This window comes from Dromaius novaehollandiae, chromosome 2 (assembly GCF_036370855.1).
Source record: "Dromaius novaehollandiae isolate bDroNov1 chromosome 2, bDroNov1.hap1, whole genome shotgun sequence".
NCBI lineage: Eukaryota > Metazoa > Chordata > Aves > Casuariiformes > Dromaiidae > Dromaius > Dromaius novaehollandiae.
The window spans coordinates 56,569,763-56,595,695 of record NC_088099.1 but is presented as its reverse complement, the minus strand read 5'-3'; the positions used below and the strand labels follow the sequence as shown (position 1 = coordinate 56,595,695).

Here is a 25,933-nt window from a genome sequence, read left to right as displayed (position 1 = left end):
TTGGCTGTGCCTTGGCTGTATGAAGAGCTTCCAGTTCTACCTTAGCTAACCCAGCTTCCTCACTGATTGAGCCTGGCTGCTCCAAGTTCTGCAGCAGGAGTCTGAATTCTGCTGTACTCCTAAGGAACAGATAAAAATCTTCAGGCAGTTCAGCTCCATTTTAAAAACAGAGCTGAAACTGAAATATGAAAATAAATGATAAATCAGGGGTTTTTTCTCATTTAAATAATTTTAAGCTTCCTCTAAAAAACTGTGTAGCATGATGGTAAAAATTTAAGCATAGACCAGTACCACAAGTTTTGTTAGAGCAAGGCTGTTTTAACCATAGGACACACAACACAGGGAGTATATTAGGTGAGCAGGTACCTTGGCTTCAGAGCATGGGAGAAAAACAAAACAAAAACAAAACAACCCAACCCAACCCACACTTGCTGCTTCTGTTGAAATAATTGGTAATAGGAAAAAAAAAATTATTTCCATTATCATCATAAAGATTCATCTCAAAGTGAGACAATTCCCATGTCCCTTAGAAGCGGCAAAAGTAGATTCATGGGCTTCAGGTAGATGACAGTGCATCTTTACACTCTGTTCAGATTAGAGGTTTCCTTGTGACTATGAGGTTAGGATCTTTAGCGTCTTCTTATTTTATGGAAGCCCAGACCTGGTATTCACTATGAGAAAAACCCAAAGAGAAGGCCAAATCCTCCCAAAGACATGGCAGCTGTAGTGGTGTTAGCAGGCAACAGAAAAACCCAAGCAGTTCCTCAGTGTTTACCACAGTATTTTCAAATGTAAAAATAATGGCCTGCCTTGGAATTTCAAAATCTGGTATTTCCTTTAGCTACTTAACATGGGGGAGAAAAGATAAATTTCTCTCTAATTATGGAACACGGAAATTTGATAAAGCAAAGGTTAAGAAGCCATCCCTATTTATACTGTCAACTAAAATCCTCTTACACTTTTAACTAAATACGTTCTTCAGTCCCTGTCCTGAACTACCTTCTAAAATTATTATGCGCTATTAAACACAGGGAGTGTTCTGGATACAAATCAGGTAAGACAAGTATGCAGCCTTTATTAAAACAAAAACAAAAAAACAAACAAAAACAAAACCCCACATATTTCTGCTCCGTGGTTTAAAATGAAAAAAAAAAAGTCTGAAGCATTTTCATATGAAATGCTAAATTAAGACCTCTCTTTATGCTTCTACTGCTTGTAAATTCTGAGGTAAATCATTCTATACACAAATCATGAATTAATGGAAATTAGCATTACATGAGGAGCCAACAACAAAAGGAATATAAAAATGTTTTCCTTCAAGAAGAATGCTCCTAGAATACTGGCTCAAAACAACAATCAAAGTGCCTTCCTGTTCCTCTGTTATGGATAGCTACTTCCCCACAGAATGGCAAAAATGAAATATTTCAATTAATTTACTCCCTACAAAAGTCCACATCATCTACAACTTGTGGGGATGCTCTGAAACATGTGGCTTATTAGGATATGTAGCCTGCTACTCAGTTTATTTTATTTTGTTTTTTTTAAGTAACATGAAATACTAGTACAGTATGCGGTGTGTAAAGAGGTTTTATCAGAATAAACTCTCCCTAAAGATGCTTTAAGACTAACCCATCCACCGACCCATGAAGGGTAAATGCTAAATTCTCACAGTCAAATATTCACTGTAACTCTTTGAAAAAGATAGATGAGCTGTGGCTCCTCTTTAAATTACTATGAGATGGATAAGTAGGTACTATCATCTGGAAGGGGATCACCATCACTAGAACTATCACCTCCCAGATGTTAATGACTGAATTCTGACAAAGGAGCTTTGTTTACATAGCCTTGAAACTGCTATAGTATCTCACCGTTTCTCTCTCACTGTACATGTTTGCAACATCACTCATATGAGATAGTAAATTTCAGATGTTGCAAAGGCAGCTAGAGAACAGACCTTTATTAAACCATCTACTGTTTTATACAGCAACATGAGCTAATAATTAATTTACAAACTGCCAAACATTAAAACTACCAAATCTTAAAACAGGGAAGAATTTCTTAAAACAGCAACCATGCACGCTTTGCAGCATGAGGATTTTTGAAGATGCACTGAAGGCTAAATACAATTGGTTTATTTAAACTGAGACAGTGGCCACAGCTGTATAGCTGTGGACCTTGGTCCTAACAGAACATGGCTGAACACTTGCAGATACTGGAGAAAACCAGTAGGAATTCTGGTCCCAGGATCCAGTCCAGTGACTTAGACTCCATAAACTGGGAGTCCTTGAGACACTACAGACTTCATTTGAACCTGAAGCAGTTCAGAGTCTAAACCTTAGGGTATCGCAACTCTACCATAGGCATCATCAGTGTATAGGACCATCCAGAATGGTAAACCACAGGGTCCACTTTCACTGCATTCATGCTGAGTGGGAGCTGGGAGCCAAAAGCTACTGCCTCCTACAAAGGCAAGATCTTGGGCAAAATTAAGCGTCATGCTCTGGCTCCTCCTTCCCGCTGAGCTCCAGACAGAAGTGGGATGCTATCACTGAACTTGGCTGGAAACACGATCCACATTAACAGCATGATCTCCCTGTATTCTAGAAAACAAGCCAGCAAACAAAAAACTCAATCCCCCTGCCATCCACTGCAAGCCTCAAAAGAGTGCAGAGCTACTTGACAGATTTTTACCAAGCTGTGCGGGTTACGATTCATAGTGATGCTGGGTGAGCCACTGACCGCATCCAGTCCTCATGGTTGAGACTGCAGACATTCCCCAGACCCAGCAACAAAACTGGATATAAAGGACCTTCCTCAGGCATGCAGGAAGTAACCCACACATAAAGCACATCTAAACAAAACATACTCCCAGTCCTGAAAGCAACTCAAGTCAGTCATTTGAGTAGGATGGGTACAGCAGAATGAGTGATCTATTTATACAGTTCTCCCCCTCTTGCTGCCTTGAATTCTAGGTGGATTTCAGAGAATGAACAGAGGTTCAGAAACTCACATTTCTAACTCCTGTTCCCACTGCTTCAGAGGACTATCCTGCTGCTGTTGACCACACCTGCTTAGTGAGGTATCTTGCCCACTGAAGAACCTGAAAAAAAAATGCTGTTCTTTTTTCAGGCTTTGAGCCAGATTTAAACCATGCACCATAGTACTTAGGCCTCACAGTTACAAGTTGATATCATCTTAGAAATATATGGCCCAAACATGTTTCTACTGCAGTAAGCAAAAAACTATCAATTACTTCAGTGCTGGAGGATTACCTTTAAGTGATGAGCTCATGTGGTCATAAGAGCTAGAACCAGAATTAAAACCATGGATGACTGATAAACCTGTGACTAATCCTGGTGCACATCCCAAAGCATCAAGCTCATTAACCGCACAAAGAAATAAGTATTCATAATCTACTGAGTCAGAGCAGACAGATCCAGATACCTCACTTCTGTAGACCTGTGTGCACTCCAGAATGCTTGCAGTATTTCCCAGAGTTGCCCAAACTGCTTTAACTCTAGTTTAATGAGACGCCCTGATGTAATACCAGGAGGATTATTTGTCAAGTCTGATACAAGTAATAAGAAGAATAATTAAATTTGACATTAATTTAACATAGACAAGGTCAAAATTTTTACTAGTTTTTTTCGTCTTCAGAAGACCTACATGTCTAACTACATCTATAAGTAAAATGATAGTCGATGATGTCCTGAGGCTTAGTTCCATATTTTAAAAAATGTTTCAGAATTTATAAATGAAATTGCTATGAAAGAGGAAAGAATCACATTATTAAAATTTAAAACACTGATAAAAGCCAGGCTGACTTGGAATGAAAGCAGCGCCAAGTAAAACCAAACCTAATTCCAGGAGAGTGAATTGTTTTAAAATGATAAAGTGCTTATAATATATGCCTATATTTTATGGCATAACCTCAGCTGGTAAGTTTATGGTTGCACTTTCAACCACAAGTCTGCTTTCCCTGTTACCTTCTTCCGGGTACCTGATTTCAACCTCCAAGCTGTGTAATACTTCATTTATTTTTTAAACATGGGAAACCTAGAGTACACTAAGTGCTTCACCCTTACCATCTAATTTTGTTCTCTCTTCCATATGACCCTTGGGTGCGTAGGTTATAATAACTCTGTTTCAACTCCTATTACAGTTAGTGCAGCTGTGGGAATCTAACAGTCAACATCGACAATATCAATAACTACTGCATTCTTAATCAGGAACAAGCCAAAAGAGATAAGTAGTTGAGTAGATTAGGAGACTTAAATGTTTCTGTCTTAGTAAATAAATGCAACTTTTTCTCTCTCTCATCACAAAGTCTGAGGAGCTACATAAATACATGCACAAGAAAAACAGTACACTCTTCTTAAATATGTAAGCATTCAGGTTTGAAGCTGGATCTTGGCATATCCTCAGAGATCAAGTTTAGCTTTGCTTCTGAAAAGTGTAATGATTTTCCTTATTCATCTGTAAATACTGCATGATAGTTACAGTTTAATAAACTTCCCTGATCAATTTAGACCACAGATCTTATTTATTCACAATTGATTAAAATAGAAGGCATTTCGTAAGTAGTAAAAGGAAACAACTCCTTAAGATATATCACTGCTTTAGTTCACAGTTCCCACAGTGCACAACTGACCAGGCCTGTAATGTATTTTTCACTCTCTCGTGTTTGCTCAAAGACTCTCAAGCACAATATAAATTCCTCTGTCAAACCACACAATTATTTTTACTAATCCATTGAGAATGGCAGAAGCTGAAGCATTTGCACTGAATCAGCCTTGTACAATAATCTAACAGTTCATTCAAGCAGGTGCAGGAAGTATTATGTAAATTCCAACTAACTTCTTTTTTATGCATGAGTACATCACATTAATATTCCTCAGGCAGAAAATTCATTCCTTTGACAGTCACTACTAACTCACCATAGCCAGTTATCACTAGAGCTGTAGCAAACTAAGTACTACAAATGGAACACGTTTTCCTAACTACTCTAGTTAAAAAGACGACAATCAGAAGAGACAACTTGGTTTTAATTCACACAAGAAGAAATGTCAGAAGCAATAGCAGCACTGTGTTCCACAGCAACTACCACCAGCACATAATCTAGGGGAGTTATTCCTGAATTTGCAAGTTATATATTGAAGATTTCCTTCCAAGATACATTTGACAGGTTTCCCCCCAAAACTCTAAACATCAGAACTCATCCATTTAGGATATGAATATCACAATTAGATTTTGGGGGGTGAAAGTGTTTTTCCTATCCATTAACAACCACAGTTCATTCTCTATTTTACCTGAAAAATAACATTATAATTTTTATTCCAGGGAAAAGTCAGAAACCAGGAATTCTTCACTTAGGTATATAAGACCCGTTTGTTATATACAGTCCTAACAAAGAGGTAGGTTCCTCCTGAGGAAGGAGAAGTCTGCACGCTAATCAACTGAGAAGAAAGATTTCTCTGCTGCTTAAGGTTGTTGGAGAAAAAAGCCCCTCCACACATCAAACTTCATAGAATTAACTGGTATGAGGAAGTTAACAGAGTGTCTTCCTAAATCCCTGAATCTGGGCCACACAGCTTGTGAAAATAACATCATCCCTTGGCTACAATAACTTTCCTGTACAATTCTACTGAGCAGCACCAGTCTGAGCAGAGCAGCAATGCCTGGCCCATTGAGGTCTTACCTTCCCACGCCAGGTAAGCTTAATTACAGGGCTCACATTAAGGTGCTTATCGCAGAGTTACAAAGCAACTTCAAAATTCAGCTCTAGCTGTCAGCAAAAGTAGGGGGTGTCAGGGCCCTGACCAGCCTCACTCACAGCCCTGGTCATGGGTCTGGGTATTGCATTCAAGCTCAGACCTGGGGCTTCAGCCCTTGCCTGAGTTGCATTGCAGGTGTACCTGCCTCCAGCCCTGCCTCCTAGATGGACCCTGGATCTCCACTGTAGATAACCTCCCTTGGACTGTTCCAGCAGGAAGCCTCAAGTTCATCCCACTGCTGCATAAACAGCTATATCCCACTGTTGTCAGCCAGCCCGCTTCCCACCACCCTAGCCGTCACATGCACCTTTTCCTTTACCAACGCTTCCCTTCAACAATGCAGTTTCAAGCACTAGACTATTCATTCCACAACAGAAGCTCTTCTCATCCAACAAGTCTAGAAATTCAGCTGGTGGAGAGAACATTCCTTACATGTCTGCACTAGATTGAACATCACACCATTGCCTTGACTATCAGAAGCTCATAAAGCCCACAAGTCCAGTGTCTAGAGTCATAACTGCAGTCGTCTTCTCTAAAGAGAATAAATAAGTAAAGTAACTGTATATACTGCACTTAGTACTTCACCAGCAAGCCTCCATCAGCTAGACTCCAATGCAACTCCTAAACGAAGGCCAAGGTACTGCTACAGCATACACTCCTTACCTCTCCGTTATGGGAAAGTGCAAACTGCACTGCTTGAGGCATACAAATTAAACCTAGATTCACAAAAATAGATGTTTTAAAAAGGGATGTCAAAGATGAATCAGAGAATGTGCCCTATACTGAATAAGATGCAACACACAAGTATATTTGCGATCAAATATCAACTTGTTTATTGTTAAGACACTTGGAACAATTTTTAATTATCTAAAGCATACTTTTTATTTCAGCTGTGAATGTAAGGTACTGTATTACGCTTAACCGTAGCAAGAGCAAAGGTTTATTAGCTAGTTTACAAAATCTCACAAAACAGGTCAATAAAGAGTGGGGAATGTCAGCTAAAACTGTGACTTACAGCAATACATGATTATAAAAAATAAATGGTTTTATGGGTTTTATATTGCTGTGTTGCATTTGAGATAAAAACAGAATCCCAGAGTAGAAAAGTCTTTCCTGCCTTGCACTATGGGTAGATTGTGTTAAGTAGGTATAACACGTTCCCACTCCAGCCTTTACAACCAAACTCACCAAGTTTGGATGTAAATGACCTTAATGAGGTTAGGTAGAAATTAGCTCTTATATCATAAGAATATGGGCCAGATCTACACAAAATTTACTCAAAGAATATAAATACTCATTCAGTCAACAGGAGGCAATTCCATCCTATATAGGTAGATGAGTGACAAAGGAAGAGGAACATCACCCCACAGTCTTCATTAGAATTGTCCCCAAATTACATTGATGAAAGTGAGAGAAGAATTGCATCCCAAAGAGTAGGCTAACTTTCAAAGTTGTAAATACTTCTCCCGTTGCATAGCCATTCTGCTTTACTGGATACACTGTCTTCAGACCTGTGAAGCCCTTGTGTGGGTTTCATTCAGCTAGCTTGCACCTCTTGCTCTCTCATCCTAGCATGTGAAGGCACAGCTTGGTGCCCAGCTCAGTGGTTTCCTCCCCACTGTGGGGCCTGGTTGGCTGATCACAGTGCCACATCTGGAGTTATTACTAATTGCCACCTTTATAGGCAAACCTCCCTTAAATTCCCTTGAAAACTTATCATATCCTTAAGGCAAAACCCCTCCCTGTCAACCTACAGGCCACCTGTCCCCATCACCTGGCCTGTTGTAGGAGTCTTCAGGACCTGCAACTAAGCAAGTTGAGAGGTAAGCGTTTTATCATTTCACATGATTAAGTTTGATTTTATTGCTTGGGATTCTGAGATTTTATTTAAAAAGAACTACAGCATGGAGGTGCTATCACAATTGAAATATTCTGGCAGTGTTTTTTGGTCTCTGCTTCATCCAAAATTCATGAATATGATTTCAACTAAAATTACATTATACAAAAATAGAGCATAGCAAACAAGCACAGTTCATAAACACTGCAATGCTTCTTGGAGCTAAAACACGCAACATAGGCAGCAGTTAGAGTGCATCACAGCAGTCCCCTCTTTAAACAGTAGTAATCCAACAAAATACCTCACAAAGTCATTTCTAAATGGCTATTGGTTGGTTTAGAAGAGCTACATTTAAAAGTTTTATTTTCCGGCAGGAAGGTACAGTTGCATACACTCCATTTGAATATATTGTCATTTGTCACCTCTCATTAAACAAACTGATTCGGCTTTTATCTGCACTTGCATAACAATTCTCTTCAAGGAAAGCCAGGCTGGGCTAGAAGGACTGGAGAGTCGTTTCATAACCAGTATAACAGCACGTGAATTAAAAAAAAAAAAAGGCCGCTGAGCATGTTCTCAGGGTTGTAACAGATCTACCAACATATTCTATGTTTTATGACATCCAGGTAGTTAAACCAAATTATCTTTATGAAGACTGACAAACAGCCAGCCTCTGCTGTCTCTATATACACAGTCTATTCTGTCTCTATATACACAGTCTTTTGCAAATAAAAGAATAAAACAGAACTGTACTAAAAATCCTCTTCCTTACATCTGACTTGAGAGATATCTACATTCAAAATGCCATAAATTCCATTGTCTGATATTAGCTGGTACCTGAGCTGCACTGTAGGCAAGACAGCCAGCCTCTAAACATTCATATGTTTCCCTCTACTCAAGTTAAAACAAAAAAAAAGCCCTATAATAAAAAAAAAAAAAAAAAAGAAAAGATCAGGGAAGTAGTTATAACTTATTTAGAACAGGCTTAATTTTGACTGACCAGTCCTGTTGCACCTCTTAAGCCTTTACCTCCTATAGACTGATTTTCTAAGCTGTACCGCGTCACTTGCTTTGGCTGAGTTTTACCTGGCTTCATCGTAACATATACCTAATCATTTAAGGGGGGATGCTTTCTCAAGTCACTTCTGGGTTGGATTACACACTTGGAACCTGTGGATGCTATTGCACTAAACCTGTATTCAACATGGGCTAGCTATCTCCAAAAAGCACCTTTCCCATCTTCCAGAATTTGTGGTGTGCCTCCCTACAGACAAAAAAGGCATAGTAGAAATGTAATATCTCCAAGTAATTTCAGTATTTACTGAAATTACTCATGTTTTTCAAAGTGCAAGCAAGAGAACAGCCTCCTTCCAGGCCTGCTGCTGTTCTTGATTAAATATCAGCACTTGGTCTTGGTTATTAGTATCTTTAGAGCTGTCAGTTCCTTCGGTGAAGCCAAACAGTTCTGTACCTCTTTCTTTTGGCGATGTATGGCTTAAATTCTGGCTAAATGTTCCCAGAGTCTGGCTTTTAGGGATCAACAATAACAGAGAGATATGCAAGACTAGCTCCAAACACTTGATATCCTCCTCTTACTTTTTTTTTTCTTTTAAAATTGCTGCTGTGGGTTCTTCCTGTCTCTGAGGGAACAGTGGTGAAAAGGTTTTCATGGGACAGCGTGAAAGATACTTAAGAACTGTGGTAATAATTTAAAAAAATGCAAAAGTTTGATTTCATAGTCATGAGTTTCATTACTGAGGAGCTAATTCAATAATTTCAATAATGCTACTAGGCCAGAAAACAGCTCTATTTCAACAGAAAACCCACAAAAGCATTCACAAAATCGGGCAAGTGCAAATGCGTGCACATGTGTGTACATGAGCATGTGTGTGTGCGTATCTGCTTGTCAGGGATTGATACCTTGTGTTATCCAGTGTTTGTTCTGCAGAATATAATCAATGATTTAATGAGCTGTTTGTTGGACAAGAATTTTCTAAGGGGAGATGCCACAGTGAGAGAAACAGTTTAAAAAGAAAAACAGTTGAATGGTAGCACAAAAAGGTTGAATTGTATCTTCAGAAACACATTTATGCATGCTTATTCACCTCCACTTACCCATGAAAACAATGCACAGTCAACTGATGTAAACACTAACCCAGTAGGCATACAGAATTACCCAAAGTGTCGTTGTGCACGAGCTTAAATATGCACTTACTTTACATGAGTGCATGTTCCTCCTAGTCTCTTTGTGTACTCATGCAGGCTTTGGGTGCTTTTGTGTACACTGAAAATGCAAAATTAGTGTTTAAATGAGCCACTTCACCTTTTTCAGTTTGATTTTAAAATTAGCAAAACTGCTTATCTAAAAATATTTATGCCTTAGAAACACCATGCTGATGCACACCAGCTGTGAAGTCCTCCTTCTCACACCTTTACACATGCACTTTCTGTCTAACACATGATTCCCTCTCAAAAGTACCAGGTAATTCTTACCCAAACAGCTTAAAAGAGTGGTTGAGAAAGCAGCTGGGTGCACAGCACAGAACAAATCAATAATTACTTTAACAAAAGGTACCGCCTATCCCTATTACTTGTATGAGGATAGGTAGAAACAAAACACATCCATAATGTGTTAAACACTGGTTTCTCTAACTTCATATATAGCAATTCATTTTAATTTCCTGGGTTCTACTGCGAGTGCTTGTAATGGACTGTACAATAGTTCTACAGTGTGAATACTTTTTATAAAGAGTAGTTGCTGAGCGTGGGAATGCCTGGTTTGTTCGCTGGCACTGAGCATCTGTACTGGCTTCCCTTCCCTGCATGTATCACCACAACTCGCACAGTTTGGGCTCTGAGAGCAGACAGAAAAAAATTTGCAGGCCTTCAACAGTACTTGTTATTGCTGTATATGGCAAGTAAAGCGTTTTTTTTCTGCACACTCATGCTTGAGGGGAGGGCATACAGCTGCGAGGACGACATCCCTCGGCACAGGAGAAGGAGCCTGCTAGAGCAACACAGGAGAGAACTATCCGAGTAAGACTGAGCCACAAGCAAACTAGGACAGATTCAAGCATGACTGAATTTATACCGAGCGTAGTGCAACTCAGCAAGCACTCTGCTCTCCCTGCCCCACACGCTTCAGCATTTCAGGATCTGGTCTTTACTGAACATCAATACTAGGAAGAGCAATTTCACCAAAATAATGATACACATAGTGACCCAAGTCAGTTGGAGCCTACATTCTTCTTTGGAAAGAGGTCATAATAAAACAGGCCTGAGTTGGCCCACAGGTCTGGTTAAAACTTAGCATGTAAATCCTGTACTATTAAGAATCGACTTCTATTGATGATACAGGCCTTTTACAGGGATCATTTACTGTGGTACTATGTATCTGGCATAACTATATTCTGCTGCCTTTGGATTCTGCTGCCTTTGGTCATATCTGCCCTTCAATCTTAGCCACTCCTTAATGTTTTGACAACAAGCACCCTATACAGGACCCATCACCCCCTCTCCTCACTCACTCTCAGAAGATGCTGGTTTTCTGGGGGACAGTGTGGAGCAGAGCCAAAATGGATGTACAGAGAATCATACTGCTGTGGAAACAGCCATAAATAAGTTCCCCTCCAGAATAGTTCAGCAGAAAGGGGCCAAATTTCTGCATATAGATAAGCCTTATGAATAAAGAAGGGAAGTCTCAGTGAGCAGAAACTGCTGTTTATTCTGGACATAACAGTCCAGAAGGTTAAACATCTGCAGCTGTTTATATGCACACTCACTTCTCCTTCCAAGTTCCCTAGAAATACTGCACACTATATTGATATATTATATACACAGAGGCATTTACATGTGTAGGAGAGCAAATTCCTTTGAGAAGTCGCTCTGTATTGCAGCGTAAATACTGTACCACTGAAGTGGAAGTTGTTAGTGTATCTTACCAGTAGGTGAGTTAGTGATTCCATCTGTCTTTTTGACAATTTGTTCACGGCCTCCCAATTCCCTTGAGGTTTCTTGTCTGGTGAAAACCCTTGGAATACACTGTGATTGCAGGTTACCCTTTTTTTTTCCAGTATTGTGTAAAGGCAAACCATAGAGCAGAATTTTTCTAAGACCAAATGCACATTCCTTCACAGTTCTTTCCTATCAAAACTGATAAATTCCTGATTCGAAATTCAGAAAGCTCCAGCTGATTCCCTAAACATTGGCTCCCCTCTAAGAGGGGATAAACACCCTCACATCACATTGGTTTCAATAGGGGAAGATGATGTTTGGCCCCCTGTTTAACAAGGGGCATAGTTTGTAACCTGGAGCTTGTTTCAGGCACAAGATATACTGATAGCAGAATGTAGCCCTTTTATTTTTGTGGCTTAAATCAAAGAAGTCAGAAATGAGAAAGATAGTTTTTTTCCATCCCACCTTTCTAAGCCTCTCTGTCAGCTGCTCATATTCCTTGTTAGCAAAAAGAGCTGTATAATGCCAAAACAAGAGGTAGTAAAATCCAGACGACACAAACATAATACATACCACAAAAGAAATTCTCAGGGAAGTTTCATTCACAACATCCAATAGAGATTCCAAGAAAAAGCCTGCTGAAGCACCAATGTTATTTGCTTGCCTGAAAAGCTGAAAGCCTGAAGAGTCAAAATGACTGCAGATTTTCAACAGCTTCAATATACTTCTCAGGAGTTTGCTTAGGCAGTTGAAATTGCAAAGAGCTGAATTCTGCCCTCGTGTATCTTTGGGGGACCTGCATGGAATTTACTAAGACAGCAGGTATAAAAATAAATTCAGCTTTCGGCCCACCAGTTTCAAGGGGGATCTTGACTGCCAGATCAGTCAAGTCAGATAGGAGGTTCGCTTGTTTTCATTTCTTTTTCTGCTGTTCTTGGTCTTCCAAAGATTTTATTAGGTATATCTGAGAACACTGTCACACCAAATTATTTTACTAGGACTAATAAACTTGTATTTCAAATGCTGTCTCTAGTAATTAGTACTTTTGTCATTAACCTAAGCTCCAGAAAATGACAAGTAGTAGAAGAGCTGCGGTGGTCAAGTCACATCCCCTTTTCTTTGCCACTCTCCAGAACACCAAATAACTCTTCTCCCCTGCACAGTTAACTGAGAAGATCATCATGAATCGCACATGTGATCCCATATTGCAAGTTTGCAGAGAGAAAAGAAGAAAGACTGGAGACGGATCCTCAGATGAGATACACTGTCACAGCTCTGATTTCCCAAAGAACATGGCCCACAGCATAAATCTTTATTGCCCACACACAAATGAATGGGATTCAAACAGGGCATAAAACATCCCTGTGCCAAATCAAAGACTTCACGTGCATTTTAAATGATAACATCTCTACGCAGCCATACTGACATTGTACTATTCTAATCTGTACTCAGGTAGGCCTAAATACACTCTTAAAATGCTTCCCCTTATGTTAATATTATGCTGAATTCAGCCTCCTAAACCTTGACTCAAACAAGACTTCAGAGGATAAAATCACCAGTGAGTTAAATCTTAATGAGTCCAAGTGGGCCAAGATTTCACCTCTGGAGCTCTTTAAAAACCCACTCTTAGAGGGGAAAGGAGACCTGAATACATTTTGATGTTATATTAAAACAACGTCATTTAAATTAGTTCCCTGTTCAAAATATTTGCTAAATAATAGAGCATGCATTGTTTTAAGCAAACTTCCTTTTTACATTAAAAAGCCCACTTTTTAATGTTTGAACAGTGTATTACTAAATAAACTGACAAAACATCTCAGAAACTAACATAAACGTGCAATTTTAATGCCTTCTAATCATACAAATCAGCACAAGATTTTTGTACTTGTGCATGACCTTCTTCAAATTATCCCTCCATTTTGGCTGAATCAGAATGAGCGTGGGCTATTTGATAAAAAAACACTAAGTGTGTGAAATGAGGGGCCCTCATCGCTTCTGCCAGACTCCTCTTGACAGAATGATGATAGAAGCATCACATCCCTGGGAGAGTAAATGCAAACTGACAAGAGATGAGCCTTTAGATGTTGAATATAATCTTGAATTGTGCTTGAAGTGTCTTATTATCTTGTCTTTTGATGTCTGAAGGGGTGGCTCATTGTTAGAAAAAGGAAAGCCCTTGCACATCTTTGCCATCTTTAAAAATTGTTTGGCCTTTAACAACTGCTTTTCCAACTAATGTCCATTTCTCCTGACAATAAATATGGCAGGTCGTCAGCAAGTGACAAACAATTTACTTTACATGCCAGGCTTTTATGGTTTCTGAGAGCTCATGTGGAAGCATATTTTAAAAAGCAGTAGGAAATTAGCACCATTACAAATGTTAAGATGGCTGCATGTGTATATGTTACTATGTGGTTATTCATTACTGCTGTGTTCTGCAGTTTCTGTTTTAAAGTCTTGTCTTTACTGCAGTCAGACTGCTGCTAAAGTTCTTTATTTATCATTGACTAAAAATAGTCAATGAAAAATAAAGAGCACGAAGCAATTTTCTTTTGCTCTAAAAAAAATGCACTATTATAGATACAGGACATTGCTAATGCATAAAATCATATTTATTAATCATAACAAATCAATATCAGTAGTGGTATGACACAGTTTACCTGTATCGCAGACCCTCACAATCACACTGCTGTTTTTTCCCCTTCAACCAGCTCGACTTTTTTTTTTTTTTTAAACTTAAAAGTTTAATGACGAATCAGATCAATATGATTCCTTAGCAACTAAATCACAGGCGCACTAGTTTTTTCTCTCACAGAACCAGTTTTGCAAAAGCAGTCAAGTTCTTTTTTCAGGTCTCCGTCACTCTGAGAATCCATAAGAATTCTCAAATGGATCATAAACTGTTACAGGGTTCAGGTTATTGTATCATTATAAAAATGTATTGATACACTACAGATGACAAGACATGCAGCTCTCGTGCTAGTCTATTACAACCATCTGAATACCATAAGAAATATCAGATATGAACAAAATAAAACAGTCAGCAGTAAGCTGTCTTTTAGGCAACCTGTTTTCTTTTTTTTATGGTTTTAACCTGTGTCGAACTACAGCAGTTTTATGAATCCAGAGAAAGGAGAAGACAAAAACAGAAGAGTAAGTTATTAAAAATAAATGAATAAAAACCTTAACAGACCCTAGAGACTTTCCGTCTTTTTAATCACTGTAAGAAAGGGCCCGATTATGCCCCTACTGCTAAGCATAAGTGGTTTGCTCCTACTGTGCAGAGACGTAGAGCACAAGATAAAACGCTGCCTCCAGCCCCCTGCCTGCATGTGCCCACCCCTACCCCGGGCCAGACCCTCCGCCACAAGCAGCCCGCGCTCCGCATCCTAACATGCCAGAGGAGCACAAGCCCCTGCACCAGGCTGGGCTCTGCCACAAGGCGCCAGCTTGAAATACATGAAGTGCTATTCAAAAGACACCAGCGATCGTTTTACTCAAGAGAGACACCTGCGATGAGACAAGGCTCAGCCGCCAAGCTCAGGCCCTCAGAGGTCCAGGGTCCCGAGATGGAGGCCTGCAAATCCAGACTTGCCCGCTGCTTGGGACATCTCCCCCGAGCAAGCCTTGGCATCCTCCAGTCCTGCTCTTACTCATTGTCCCATAAAGGCAGAGAGATGTGGGGGCTGGGGGCAGTGAGTAGCACCAGGCGATTGAGAGATGACTTTTTTTTTTCTTTTTTTGTCGGCAACTGTTATAAGAGGGTTCACTGTGCTGTATCCATGCAGTTAAAATAAGACGACTCTGAAAGCGGTGTATCAAATCACAGAAACGGAGCCACACAAGAGTTTCCTTCACACTTTCCTTCACACCAGAGGGGAGGAAAAAAAAGAAGAAAAAAATCAAATAACTTATGCAGATGCTTTTCTTGCTGGATGTTATGATTAAATTCACTGTGTTTATGAGAGTAAAATATTTTCAATTAGCAGGGGAAAAACACAAAAAACATTAAATATTTCCATTTTCAGTCTTTTCCCAGCTGTGAATTTCATTTTTCTTTGGAGAGATTTGTGGCTTGCAGTCCCAAATATTTATGATGTGAGGCAAGGAAGTATAAGAAAGGAGGGGAAATATCAGGCCTGTACATTTACAATCACCTTTGAGCTACTATATATCTGTCCATTTTTTTCCTACCCAGTTGATATTTCTAGTCATGTTTTTCTTTCAGTAATAATTACTTTTTATGATCCTTTATTATTCTTAAAAGCCTAATTATTATGATACGCTCTTCCTGTCCCATAAACACTCTCTAAAAAACTTCTTTACTTTTATAAAAGATTTATGTAATTTTTGAAAACGATAAACTATTTCTGCCCTATAACGGGTCAGATGTTATTCCTTCTACATCTCTGTGTTGAATCACAAGTTTTGTAATATATAAACATACTTACACAATGTAACAGAAATCCACAGTAACACAAGACTGGCAAAGTAATTCCTCTTTTGTTAAAGAAGAGCATGGCATAACTATAAAGCAGTTTCCCCTGCCTGTCAGTATGTTTGTCTGTTTTTAAGTTAACAACATGGGACTCTATATACCACTGAGCACATTCGATAAGTCTAGACCTTGAACTGGTATACAAATACTAATATATTAGAGTGGCCCACTGAAGTCCATGGGCTTTCTGTGTACATGGTGACCAGACATACGAGGCCTTTCAGAATCTGAGCTCACATGATTATTCAAATTCCTGAGCAAACATGACCTCTCTACCCCACATGAATAAATGCTAATTATATGCAAAAATAAAATATAAAAACGGCCCCAAACTGCATTTGCTTAAGAGATTAGGCTGAATCCAAATAGTCTTTTTTCCTCTCTAGTTCATACTATGCAACCTCAAGAAATAATTACACATACCTAATAGTAATATATATTAAAATATGCCTTAAGGTATATTTACTAAAAAACAGTTCCACCTTCTTGATTAAACACAGCTTTCAGATCATGGTCTTCAAGGAACAAAACCCCCAAACCATACACTTCAAACAAAAAACATGGAAACCTAAAACACCCTTTGAGAACATGAAGGCAAAATGCACTCAGGTAGACCCGAGTGACAGCGGTCTGTGCACAGCTACATACACTTTCAGATGAGTGCACACACAAACACAGACGCAAGTGGAAGCAGAAAGGGGAAGAGTTCAGAAAAGGTGGGTACCGAAGAAGAGCAGCAGGCAGGGAAAGCAGGTTGTCTCATTTGGGCTGAACCTCGACTTTGCAAGTCTTGGTGTTTGTCACAAGAGCCGTAAGGCTAACTTCTGCTTCCATGGCAATCTCGGAAAAGACTTCCTTTATTTTCCACTAGAAGAAAATTGACTGCTAGTAATTCTTTAGTCAACATCTAAAACCCAAGATTTTAAAAAGTAAAAATGGGCCTACATGAGATAAGAGACAGAGCAATAAAATGAAGATGACCTAATAGAACCACTAATGGCCATCAAACCATACAACCACCATCAGAACTGAAACACACAGGTATTTTTAAAAGCTACTATTAGTGTGCCTCTATAAACTCCACAGAATTTTTCAAAGGATTAACCTAATGATAGATTGCTGTAGGGAATACTGTTTTTAATATGGGAAAATCATCTTAATTTCTCACTTGTGTAATGTCCAAATCTTTACAGCACCATGAAATTGTTTTAGGACTGTGATTTATTATTGTGTGAAAATAATTTACATGATCTTCTAGACATACTGACGGAGATTTTTTATATATGTAAAAAAATATATTATATAAATACTCATGCTTTGTCCTCACTTTCAGGTAGTATTTGATTGACTGCTCTCTTTTCAGAAATGTACCATATTCCTTAATACAACTCCAAACTGTTCAGAAATTAAAATGATGGTTTACCTTTCAGAAAAGAAAGGACGTGTGATAAAAACAAAACAAAACAAAACCCTGATCCCCCCCCCCATACACACAACTCTTTTTGTGTACTCTGAAATAAAAATGGAGAAATAAAAATGGAGAAATCCAAGCTACTTTTAGGAACAGACAAGTAGCAGCTTAATGTTAAACAAACACATTTTTGTGTGGAAGGGGTGTGGGTACTACATCGATTGGGTAGATGTAGATATCCCTGGAATATCTACAAAACAATCCCAATTTCAGTCTCTGAAAACAGCAGGCTTTATTTAGCCAGACTGGAGGCAGCACTATTCTTCTCTAGATGACCTCTGCTTTCAAAGTAAAAGGGCTTAGTCCTGCTTCTGAGAGCGTCAAAGCTGTATCACAACGTAAGGCAGGAGATGTCACAATACAAATCTTCCTTTGTTTCATACTGATATTGATTTTGATTTTTATACAGTGGAAAAAAGAAAAATGAGACCTTACATTAAAAAATATCAAACCATTTCCATTACGAAATAATACTCCCATTGAAACCCACAAAGTATGACAAATATAATTTTATTGTGCTTTTGCCTTTGCTCATCATTAAGTTCCTGATTTAGTTGTCATTTTAATGCAACTTCTACCATTGAGCTTATCACAAGTTATTTTTGGAACTAGCAAAATAATGTTATTTTGGTAGTAATAATGATAGCATTGGTACTAATAGTACTAGTAACAAATGTAGGAAAATAAACCCTTAGGAGAAAAAAAAATTATACTGAATACATGATTATAGCTTAAAGTATTAAAAAAACCAAAGCTGACCTTCCCATTCTCTGACCATCTCTGCCAAAAAAAGGGATCACAAGTGATGGACATAACAGAAGAAACAGCTTACCAAAGAAAAAGAATTAAAACAACGAACTCACAAGTGTCGGGAAGAACAAAACCTAGGTAGACAACACAACAAAAAAACCCAAGCGCTACATAGGATATTAAAGAGAAAAATGATCCACAGGAGAATGGCAACTGTTACTATGAGCTTCCTACAGCTACCTCTGCCTTTGGATATTTTAAAAAAATTTATTAACCTGAAAGCAGGAAACTTTATACAGATTGCCCCCCCCTGACAGGGTGCCAGCTTGGGATAGGCACTTGCTATCTCTTTGTTTAGCAGACAGGAATCAAGAGAGGTGTTAAGTGGTGCCATGTGCACATTTGGGCAAATACAACTTCTCCTCTGCCTGCCTATCTTGCATATATTTCTGTGGCGAACTTGCTTAATCATGTGAAGTCCAATAAAACACCCAATTCTCTTTCCTTCTCTTTTTTACGTTTGCTTCCTTTTAAATGTGCAAGTGTCTGATCTATTGTTAATCTCAAAACACAAACCGGCAAGGATCTCAATCAAAAACAGTTCTTTCACAAATTACCTGTTTACTGTCTGGTAGCCAGCAAGTTCCCCTTTGAAACAGCCAGCCATTTATGCTGCTTTTAAACAAGTTAGTTTGTTGTTATTTGTATAACTTCAAAGACAGGGAGAAGAAAGATTAACTAATTAAGAATGAACTATTTGTCATTCAGCCATACAAATTACATAGTAGGACTTTGGTCTTTTTTCCTTCTCTCCTACATTAGTTACTCTGTATAGAAATACTGATAATCAGACTTCAAGCCTCACTTAACAAACACAGATACCAAACACAAACTTAATTCAAAAAAATTTAACGACGGAGTAGTTGCAAATTCATGAGGCCAAATAGAACTGTCTTTCACATTTTCAAAAACATGATTAAATTTCTCCTCTATCAGGACAGTGTTTTTTAAATAGGTTTTCTTTGTCACATTTTAGACACAGCAATAACAGACTGATTTATTTCCATAAAAGCAAGGGAATTTACAAGTGGGGCTGTAATAATTGCTGTTTGTTAGCCCAATTTTGCTTTCTTTGAAGCTCAGTGGAGTAGGAGCCCAGTCTGTTCAGAGTCCGTGTTTACATTTTAGCATCAGCACCACTACTGCCTGAGCTACCTGCGACACCTAGGCACAGCAGGGAGTTAAGGATGGATTTTCTATCTTACCATTGCATTGTTTTTTGTGTTTAAATAATCATAACGTCTTCTTCAGCTTTGATGGGCATTTACTCCCAATTCACATGTGCATCCCCCACCGACTTCAGCAAGAACTCCACCTCAAGGAACCAGAACAATAACATTACCCAGAGTAGCTATTTAAGACCCTAGCTATTTGCAACCACCTACTTAAAAATGCTCATGGTGAATGTATCCTTTAGAAACAGTCCATCACGGAGCCAGATTTTCCAGAATCTTAGAAAATTTATTTGTTATTTGAGCAAGACACCACTATATTTGAGGATACAGATTGACAAGCCTGTATTATGGCCTGACTCTGCAAACGTGTCATCAATGAACATTCCTCATTGACACAGTTGTCTTAATGAAACAGCCCTCCTAATCCACACGTTACTTGCTTTAATAAAGGTATCACACATTCAAGCACTGGCAGGATTGGGCCTATAGCCCTTACAGATTGCACGGATACCTGACAGTGTCTCAGAACAAAGCATCCACAGCATGTAATGACTGTGTACTTACTGAATAAAATCATGTGAAGAGAGGGGAATCTTTATATGCAGATTAAACATCTTTCCAGTGTTTGCTATGCCTAAAAGGAGGCTCTGATTTTAACGCTGAGAAGATTTGGGCCATAAAGTTCCCTCTAAGAACAGAAATATTCACTACAGGCTTGAAAGGCAGCAAGAGCAAAACACGCATGTTGTTTTCTTTCAGTGAAATTACCAAAACTTATCAAAATGTTCCTGACTGGCTGAGATCTTACAGGCCTTTAAAATTTGAGTATTCAACCAAAACACAGAGAAGCATCCTTAAATGCACTGATGAAAGGAAAGCTCTCAGACCAAAGGCCTCTTTTTTCCCCCCACAGGCTGGGAACGCCGTTAATGACTATAATGTGAGCTTCCTCACAACAACCTGCCAGCGACCTCTGCTCTGACCTGCAGACACCACTGTCTCAAGAGGTAAAAGACAATTTAGTCCTTTATCCTTTGTAACCGAAATGACTCCAGTGCCGTAAATTCTAATCAAAACAACTCAGATTTTAAAAATAAAAATCAGATAATGTATGTTTTCCTGAAAGGCCAATACAAGGGATCTACGGGCAAAACGCTATCAGCTAGAAACAACTTCTCCCCTGTCTCACAGCTCTGCTCTGGCATGGCCCTCAATGCTTCTACATAAAGATGCGCACCATTCTGAAACGTGGGAAACACTGACAGGGAAAACAAAATCCCAGATCCCGGTCAGTGTTTTGAAAACAAAGCTTTGTTTACAGAAATGTGTACAGACGCATTTAACAATCATATTCCCCCCCCCCGGTATTTCAAACATACATGTCATTATGAAAAAGCAGAAAACTGGTAGGGAACCAAACAAAACCACAGTCTTTGGTTCAAGCAAAGGAAACCAAAGATTTCATTTCATTGGAACAAAATCTTGCCAGTGATAAGAAAGGTTAATAGTCAATTTTTTGCTGTCCTGCAATTATTATATAAGAAACACTTCTGCTCCCCAATTACAGGCTTGGTCATATACTCCCTATACACTTACAGTTTTACCTATTTCAGTAAGTTTGATGTGTAAAACAGCATATTTATTCCTAAGCAGTAACTTTTTATATTTCAATAAAATTATCCTAACATGCAAGTGCACCCATAGTTTTATTTTGCCATCATCAAATTATGTCACAAATTCACTTGGATTAAGGATCCATTAAGGATTTGATCCAACTCCAAGAAATCAACCTCAGTCCACAGGGGTTTGTGCGGCTTGGATTAGGCACTTTCTTCCTGGGATTTTTACCATACAGAATTTTACACCCAATATGCCTGGAGTCTATATCAGCTTAAGTCTTAATAGTTATAATATTACAGAGTTGAACATGAGGGGTGTTTTTCTTAAGATTTTTTTTCAGAGCAGTACTTGATAACTTAGAATAACTTTGTTTAAAGATGCTGCGTATAAAGCCTACTAGGATTAATTACTTCAGGATCAAATCCTAATGTGTTTGTTTGAGCAGAGCTCCTGTTTACCTTTAACAAAAGCCCTCTAGTAAGAGCTGCAGATTTGGCCCTGTGTTACTGTTCTGAAGCAGAGCGTAAAGCAAGACAAGTCAATCTGAAAATAACACTGCCAAGAAGGTCAACAGCCAGCCACAGTTTCTAGCCTTTTAATCAGTTCTGAGCATAATATGATTAAAATAGGAGATGCTACCTCACAAATATTTTAAAGAATAAATAACACACCCCCAAATCTCCTGCAAAACCACCTTGCCTCATGCTGCTGAACAAAACCGTATTTCTAGAACAGAAACACTGTGGCTGCTCTAACTCCACGCATCATTTCAGCATAGAGAGCCCTTTCCCAAAATTTTCCACTTCAGAAAGCATTTCTCACCACGTTTTTCACTTCCCTCACGTTTCACGTGATTTCAGTATCAAAAGTTTTTGCACGCAGGTATTTTCAACAGATACTGAAAAGTCCACTGACATAAGCGCACAAGGTGAGGACTACACATTTGAAACCCCATGGGCGACAGATTAGCCTTTTGTCAAAAGCCAAACCAACCCAAAACCCCACCAGGCAAACACCACGCAAACACAGCCACTCCAACCACGGCTGCTCTCGTCCTCACTCTCCGAGGACGCTCGGCCCCCGTGACAGAGTGCCACCTTCCTGGACACCGGGCACCAGTTGCAGGGGGGAATTGCTTCAAACTGCAGGAAGCTCATCCCAGCCTGCACTGGCGTTGCCAGGACCTGGGGAGCCGCAGCGTTCACCTGCTCTGTCGCTGATGGCAAAGCATCCATGAGAGAAACAAACCAAAGGTTTACTCTACACCCTCCTAAGTCAAAAATAAGAGTAATTAATCGTAATCCTGCAGTTTCATCACCTCCAGCAGGGACTCTTGTTGACAAGGTGCCATTTTTATGATTAACTGAACTATCTGTTACCAAACCAGGAATTAAATACTCACTGTTACTACAGTATGCAGTGAAACACCGAAATAAGGAAGCTGTAGAGAAGTGGTGGGGAGGGGGAATTTTCGGAACAGGCACAGGTAAGCAGCGCAGGTCGCCGTGATACTAAGCCCAGCCAGCAAAAGAAGGCCAAGCAGACCGCGTCCGACGAGGGAGAAGGCGGCTCTCCGCGCCTAATCATTCAATTCAATTCATCTATACAAAAATCTGACTCATGAAATATTGCTAGGAGTAACAAAACAAGACATTCAAGCGCTGGTCATTCATTCCAATGAAACCAGTACACGATTTTCACAAATTTTTTCACCAAAAAAAGTGAAGACAACAGTGGAGAGAAAACTTTTCCCCATGGGACTGTTTCCTCCCCTTAACTTTCCAAAACACTCCTCCCTCTCCTGCCTAACAGATTTCTGGCAAAATTCACCCAACATATATTAAATGATAGATTATAAACAGAAAGTTTTTGTCTCTCATCACATGAAAGAAAGTTAGAAGAGAAAAATGTCAACCTCTGTGCCATCATATGTCAAAAAAAGTCCAGAAATAATGCAAAGTTAAGGCCAAAGTATGCATTCCTAAGATGCTACTAATATTTCTAAACAAACAGAAACAGCTACAGAAAAATGCTTCACATTTATGCACCACAACTTTCAATAATATTACACTTCATTATTGTATTGTAAAGGCTTGCTGTAAATATAACCTAAGGAATATATCCACAGCATAAAGTCTAAATACATTTTAAATAAATTTCATCATTTTGATTCCCCTATGTATCAAAATAGCCTCACTGTCCTTTGTGTTCTCAAAGTTACTAAAATTAACCAGCAAGGGCTGCTGCTAAAAGATCTGTAGCATCTGTCATAATTGTAACAAAACCTAGATAACCAGTACATAAGTTCATACTGAAGCAGTTCAACTATTTTGCTTACTTTCGTTTACTTTGGCATCATCTTTTTAGCAGTATATTAAAAAACAGGCTAGCAAACATCTTAGATTCAAATACACAAAGCACAATATATTCATTTGTAACTTTTTCATTACTCTTTTTAGATAAATTATATTTACAATTCAGAAGGAGGAAACATATTATTGCACATCATTTTTATCCTACACGGCAACTCAAATGAAAGTATCTGTATATATTTCAACATCACTGTAGAGCAACCAAATGACAATGGCTCAGAAAATATCCTGCCTTTTATTACAGGACTTGCTTGATCTAAAAACAAACAAAAACAGATATTTCAGTACCGTCAAATTAAAAGTCTGATTTTGTTCTGTACATACCTTACTGTATTTAATAGGGGCACCCTAAACATTTGATCAAATAAAATACATACTGTTAAAGATATTTATACTACTGTACACAAGAAGTAGCCCTGTACACAAGAAGTAGCCCTCTGAATTTTAGGCATTGCAATTATTTTTCTGGGTGAAATGGACTAAAACAATTATTATATGGTGATTGAACATTCAAACTGCTAGTGGAAATTATGCTTTCCATGGAAACAAAGATTACTAAGGGGGTGCTTAAAAATAGATGTGATATTCAGTAATGGCCATTACTGTAACCCAGAAATTAAATTTTAGGATTTTATTATTATTTTCCTATATCTGTATGGAAGTTAGTTAATAAAACATTCTGTACTTTATCTCTATCTTGTAGTAAGGGAACAATTTTGAAGAAAAAGCGCATGTATTCTTTTGTTAAAAAATCTTGCAGCTCTTGTAGCTGGAATACAGAAATCTGAACACTGCTACAGATTTCCTAACAGATTATGAAATCAAAACTTGAATCTTAGAAAATAGGCTCTCTCCCCTCTCCCCCCACCCTTAAAGCTGCTTTCCCTTTACATAAGCTCTTTTTCACCCTTAAATTTCCACCCATAGGATCATGTAAAATAAGGAAATGCTCTGTTTCTATTGAGGTTTCTCTCAAATGGAAATAATTAAAAGGAACTCCTTCAGGAGAGCAATTGCTCTAAACCCAAAATGTCACTATGTACCGTATAGCACTGTTGCAGCTCAGACATCTATCAACATCTATCACTCAAGCACGCGCCTCAACAACTCTGCTCCCTTTTCTGATTAGAGATCAGAGTTGCTTGAGTTGGCTTACAGGGTGTCATCCGTTTGAATGACAGATGTCTGCGTTGGAGTGTTACTCTTACTGCTCTTGTTTTGATTATGAAAGGTTACATTTTTATCAGGCATAAGTTAGATTGTTTAAAAAAGTAAAAAGGTAATTTCTCCTTGCACATGCTTTAGAGGAAACATTTTATGTCTAACTTAAATTCTAAAAATATTAGATCTATATGCAGTACCCTTGGTAGCATTTGTTTACTCACTACAGAGTGTTTCCTACGGGAATGTTCTAGCTATCTTTACCAAGCTTTATCTTTACCATCTAAGATGATAACTCTTCAGTTTAGTCCCCCTTTAGAAAAGACTGAGCATGTGAGACACCAGGATTAGCACTTAAGGCAATAAATGTTAATGAACTATTTCAAGAAAGAAGATTCCTCCTCTTCCTTTTTTTTTACATTAGAGACTACAGATTAAAAAGAGAAAAAAAGAAAAAACCCAAAAAACAAAAAACAAAAAGATGTCCGCAACTTGCATAAAATAAGTTCATTGTTGACAAAAGTTTTCAGGATGTGACACCGTCATTCCTAGCCAGTTGGAATCAGAGCATATGGCTGTATGCCTGCACGCTCCAAGCTACTCCTTGGTACTTACAAGAAAATTGAGTGAACGGGAGGGGAAAAAAAAAAAAAACCCACCCAGAACGGGGGGAGATTGCTCTTCCGGACAACATGGTAGCAGTGAAATGAAATACCTAGACAGACTTACCGAAGAGCTTGCTGGGAGTGTCCTCGCTGTCATTTGATTCCACAGGCGCAAGCAGGGGCTCATTCAGCTCGTTGTCTGAAGTAGCTGCCTTGTCCTCACCTCTCAACTCTGCATTCATTTCACTCCGCAGTGACAGCAAGGGCTTACTGACTTGTCCAGCTATCATTGGATCCTAGGATGGGGGAAAAAAGAGTGAGGGGAAAAAAAAAGTGGCAGCTTTGGTGTGCGTATACTCTCTTCCACTCCCTCTCTCTCACACACACACATACACACTCTCTCTCTCTCTCTCTCTCTCTTATCTCTGGCTGCTCCTGCTGTTATTGCTGGCTGCAGTCAAGTGAAGAGCTATTACAGATCCAATGAGTTTTCCATTACTCCCCACCCTATTAAAGCTCAACTAGCATGTGAGAGATTCAGGATGCTTTGGAGAAAAACTTCTATGAAAGCAACACAACCAACACAGCTTTAATTGTGGGATGTGCTTTTTTGTGTGCATGCTTTTACACCTCACTCTGTCCTTAACATAGTGAGG

General features: G+C 38.8%; 1 protein-coding gene across 1 annotated transcript in view; it reads right to left on the bottom strand.

Annotated features, from left to right (window-relative positions):
• POU6F2 (POU class 6 homeobox 2) overlaps nucleotides 1-25,569 on the bottom strand; it is a 252,350-nt gene extending 226,781 nt beyond the window's left edge. The window contains exon 1 of the mRNA XM_026121391.2: nucleotides 25,402-25,569. Within this exon, the coding sequence (XP_025977176.2) occupies nucleotides 25,402-25,567 (166 nt within the window). The 5' untranslated portion in view covers nucleotides 25,568-25,569. The remainder of the gene's footprint in view (nucleotides 1-25,401) is intronic.
• Between the last annotated feature and the right edge of the window lie 364 nt (nucleotides 25,570-25,933).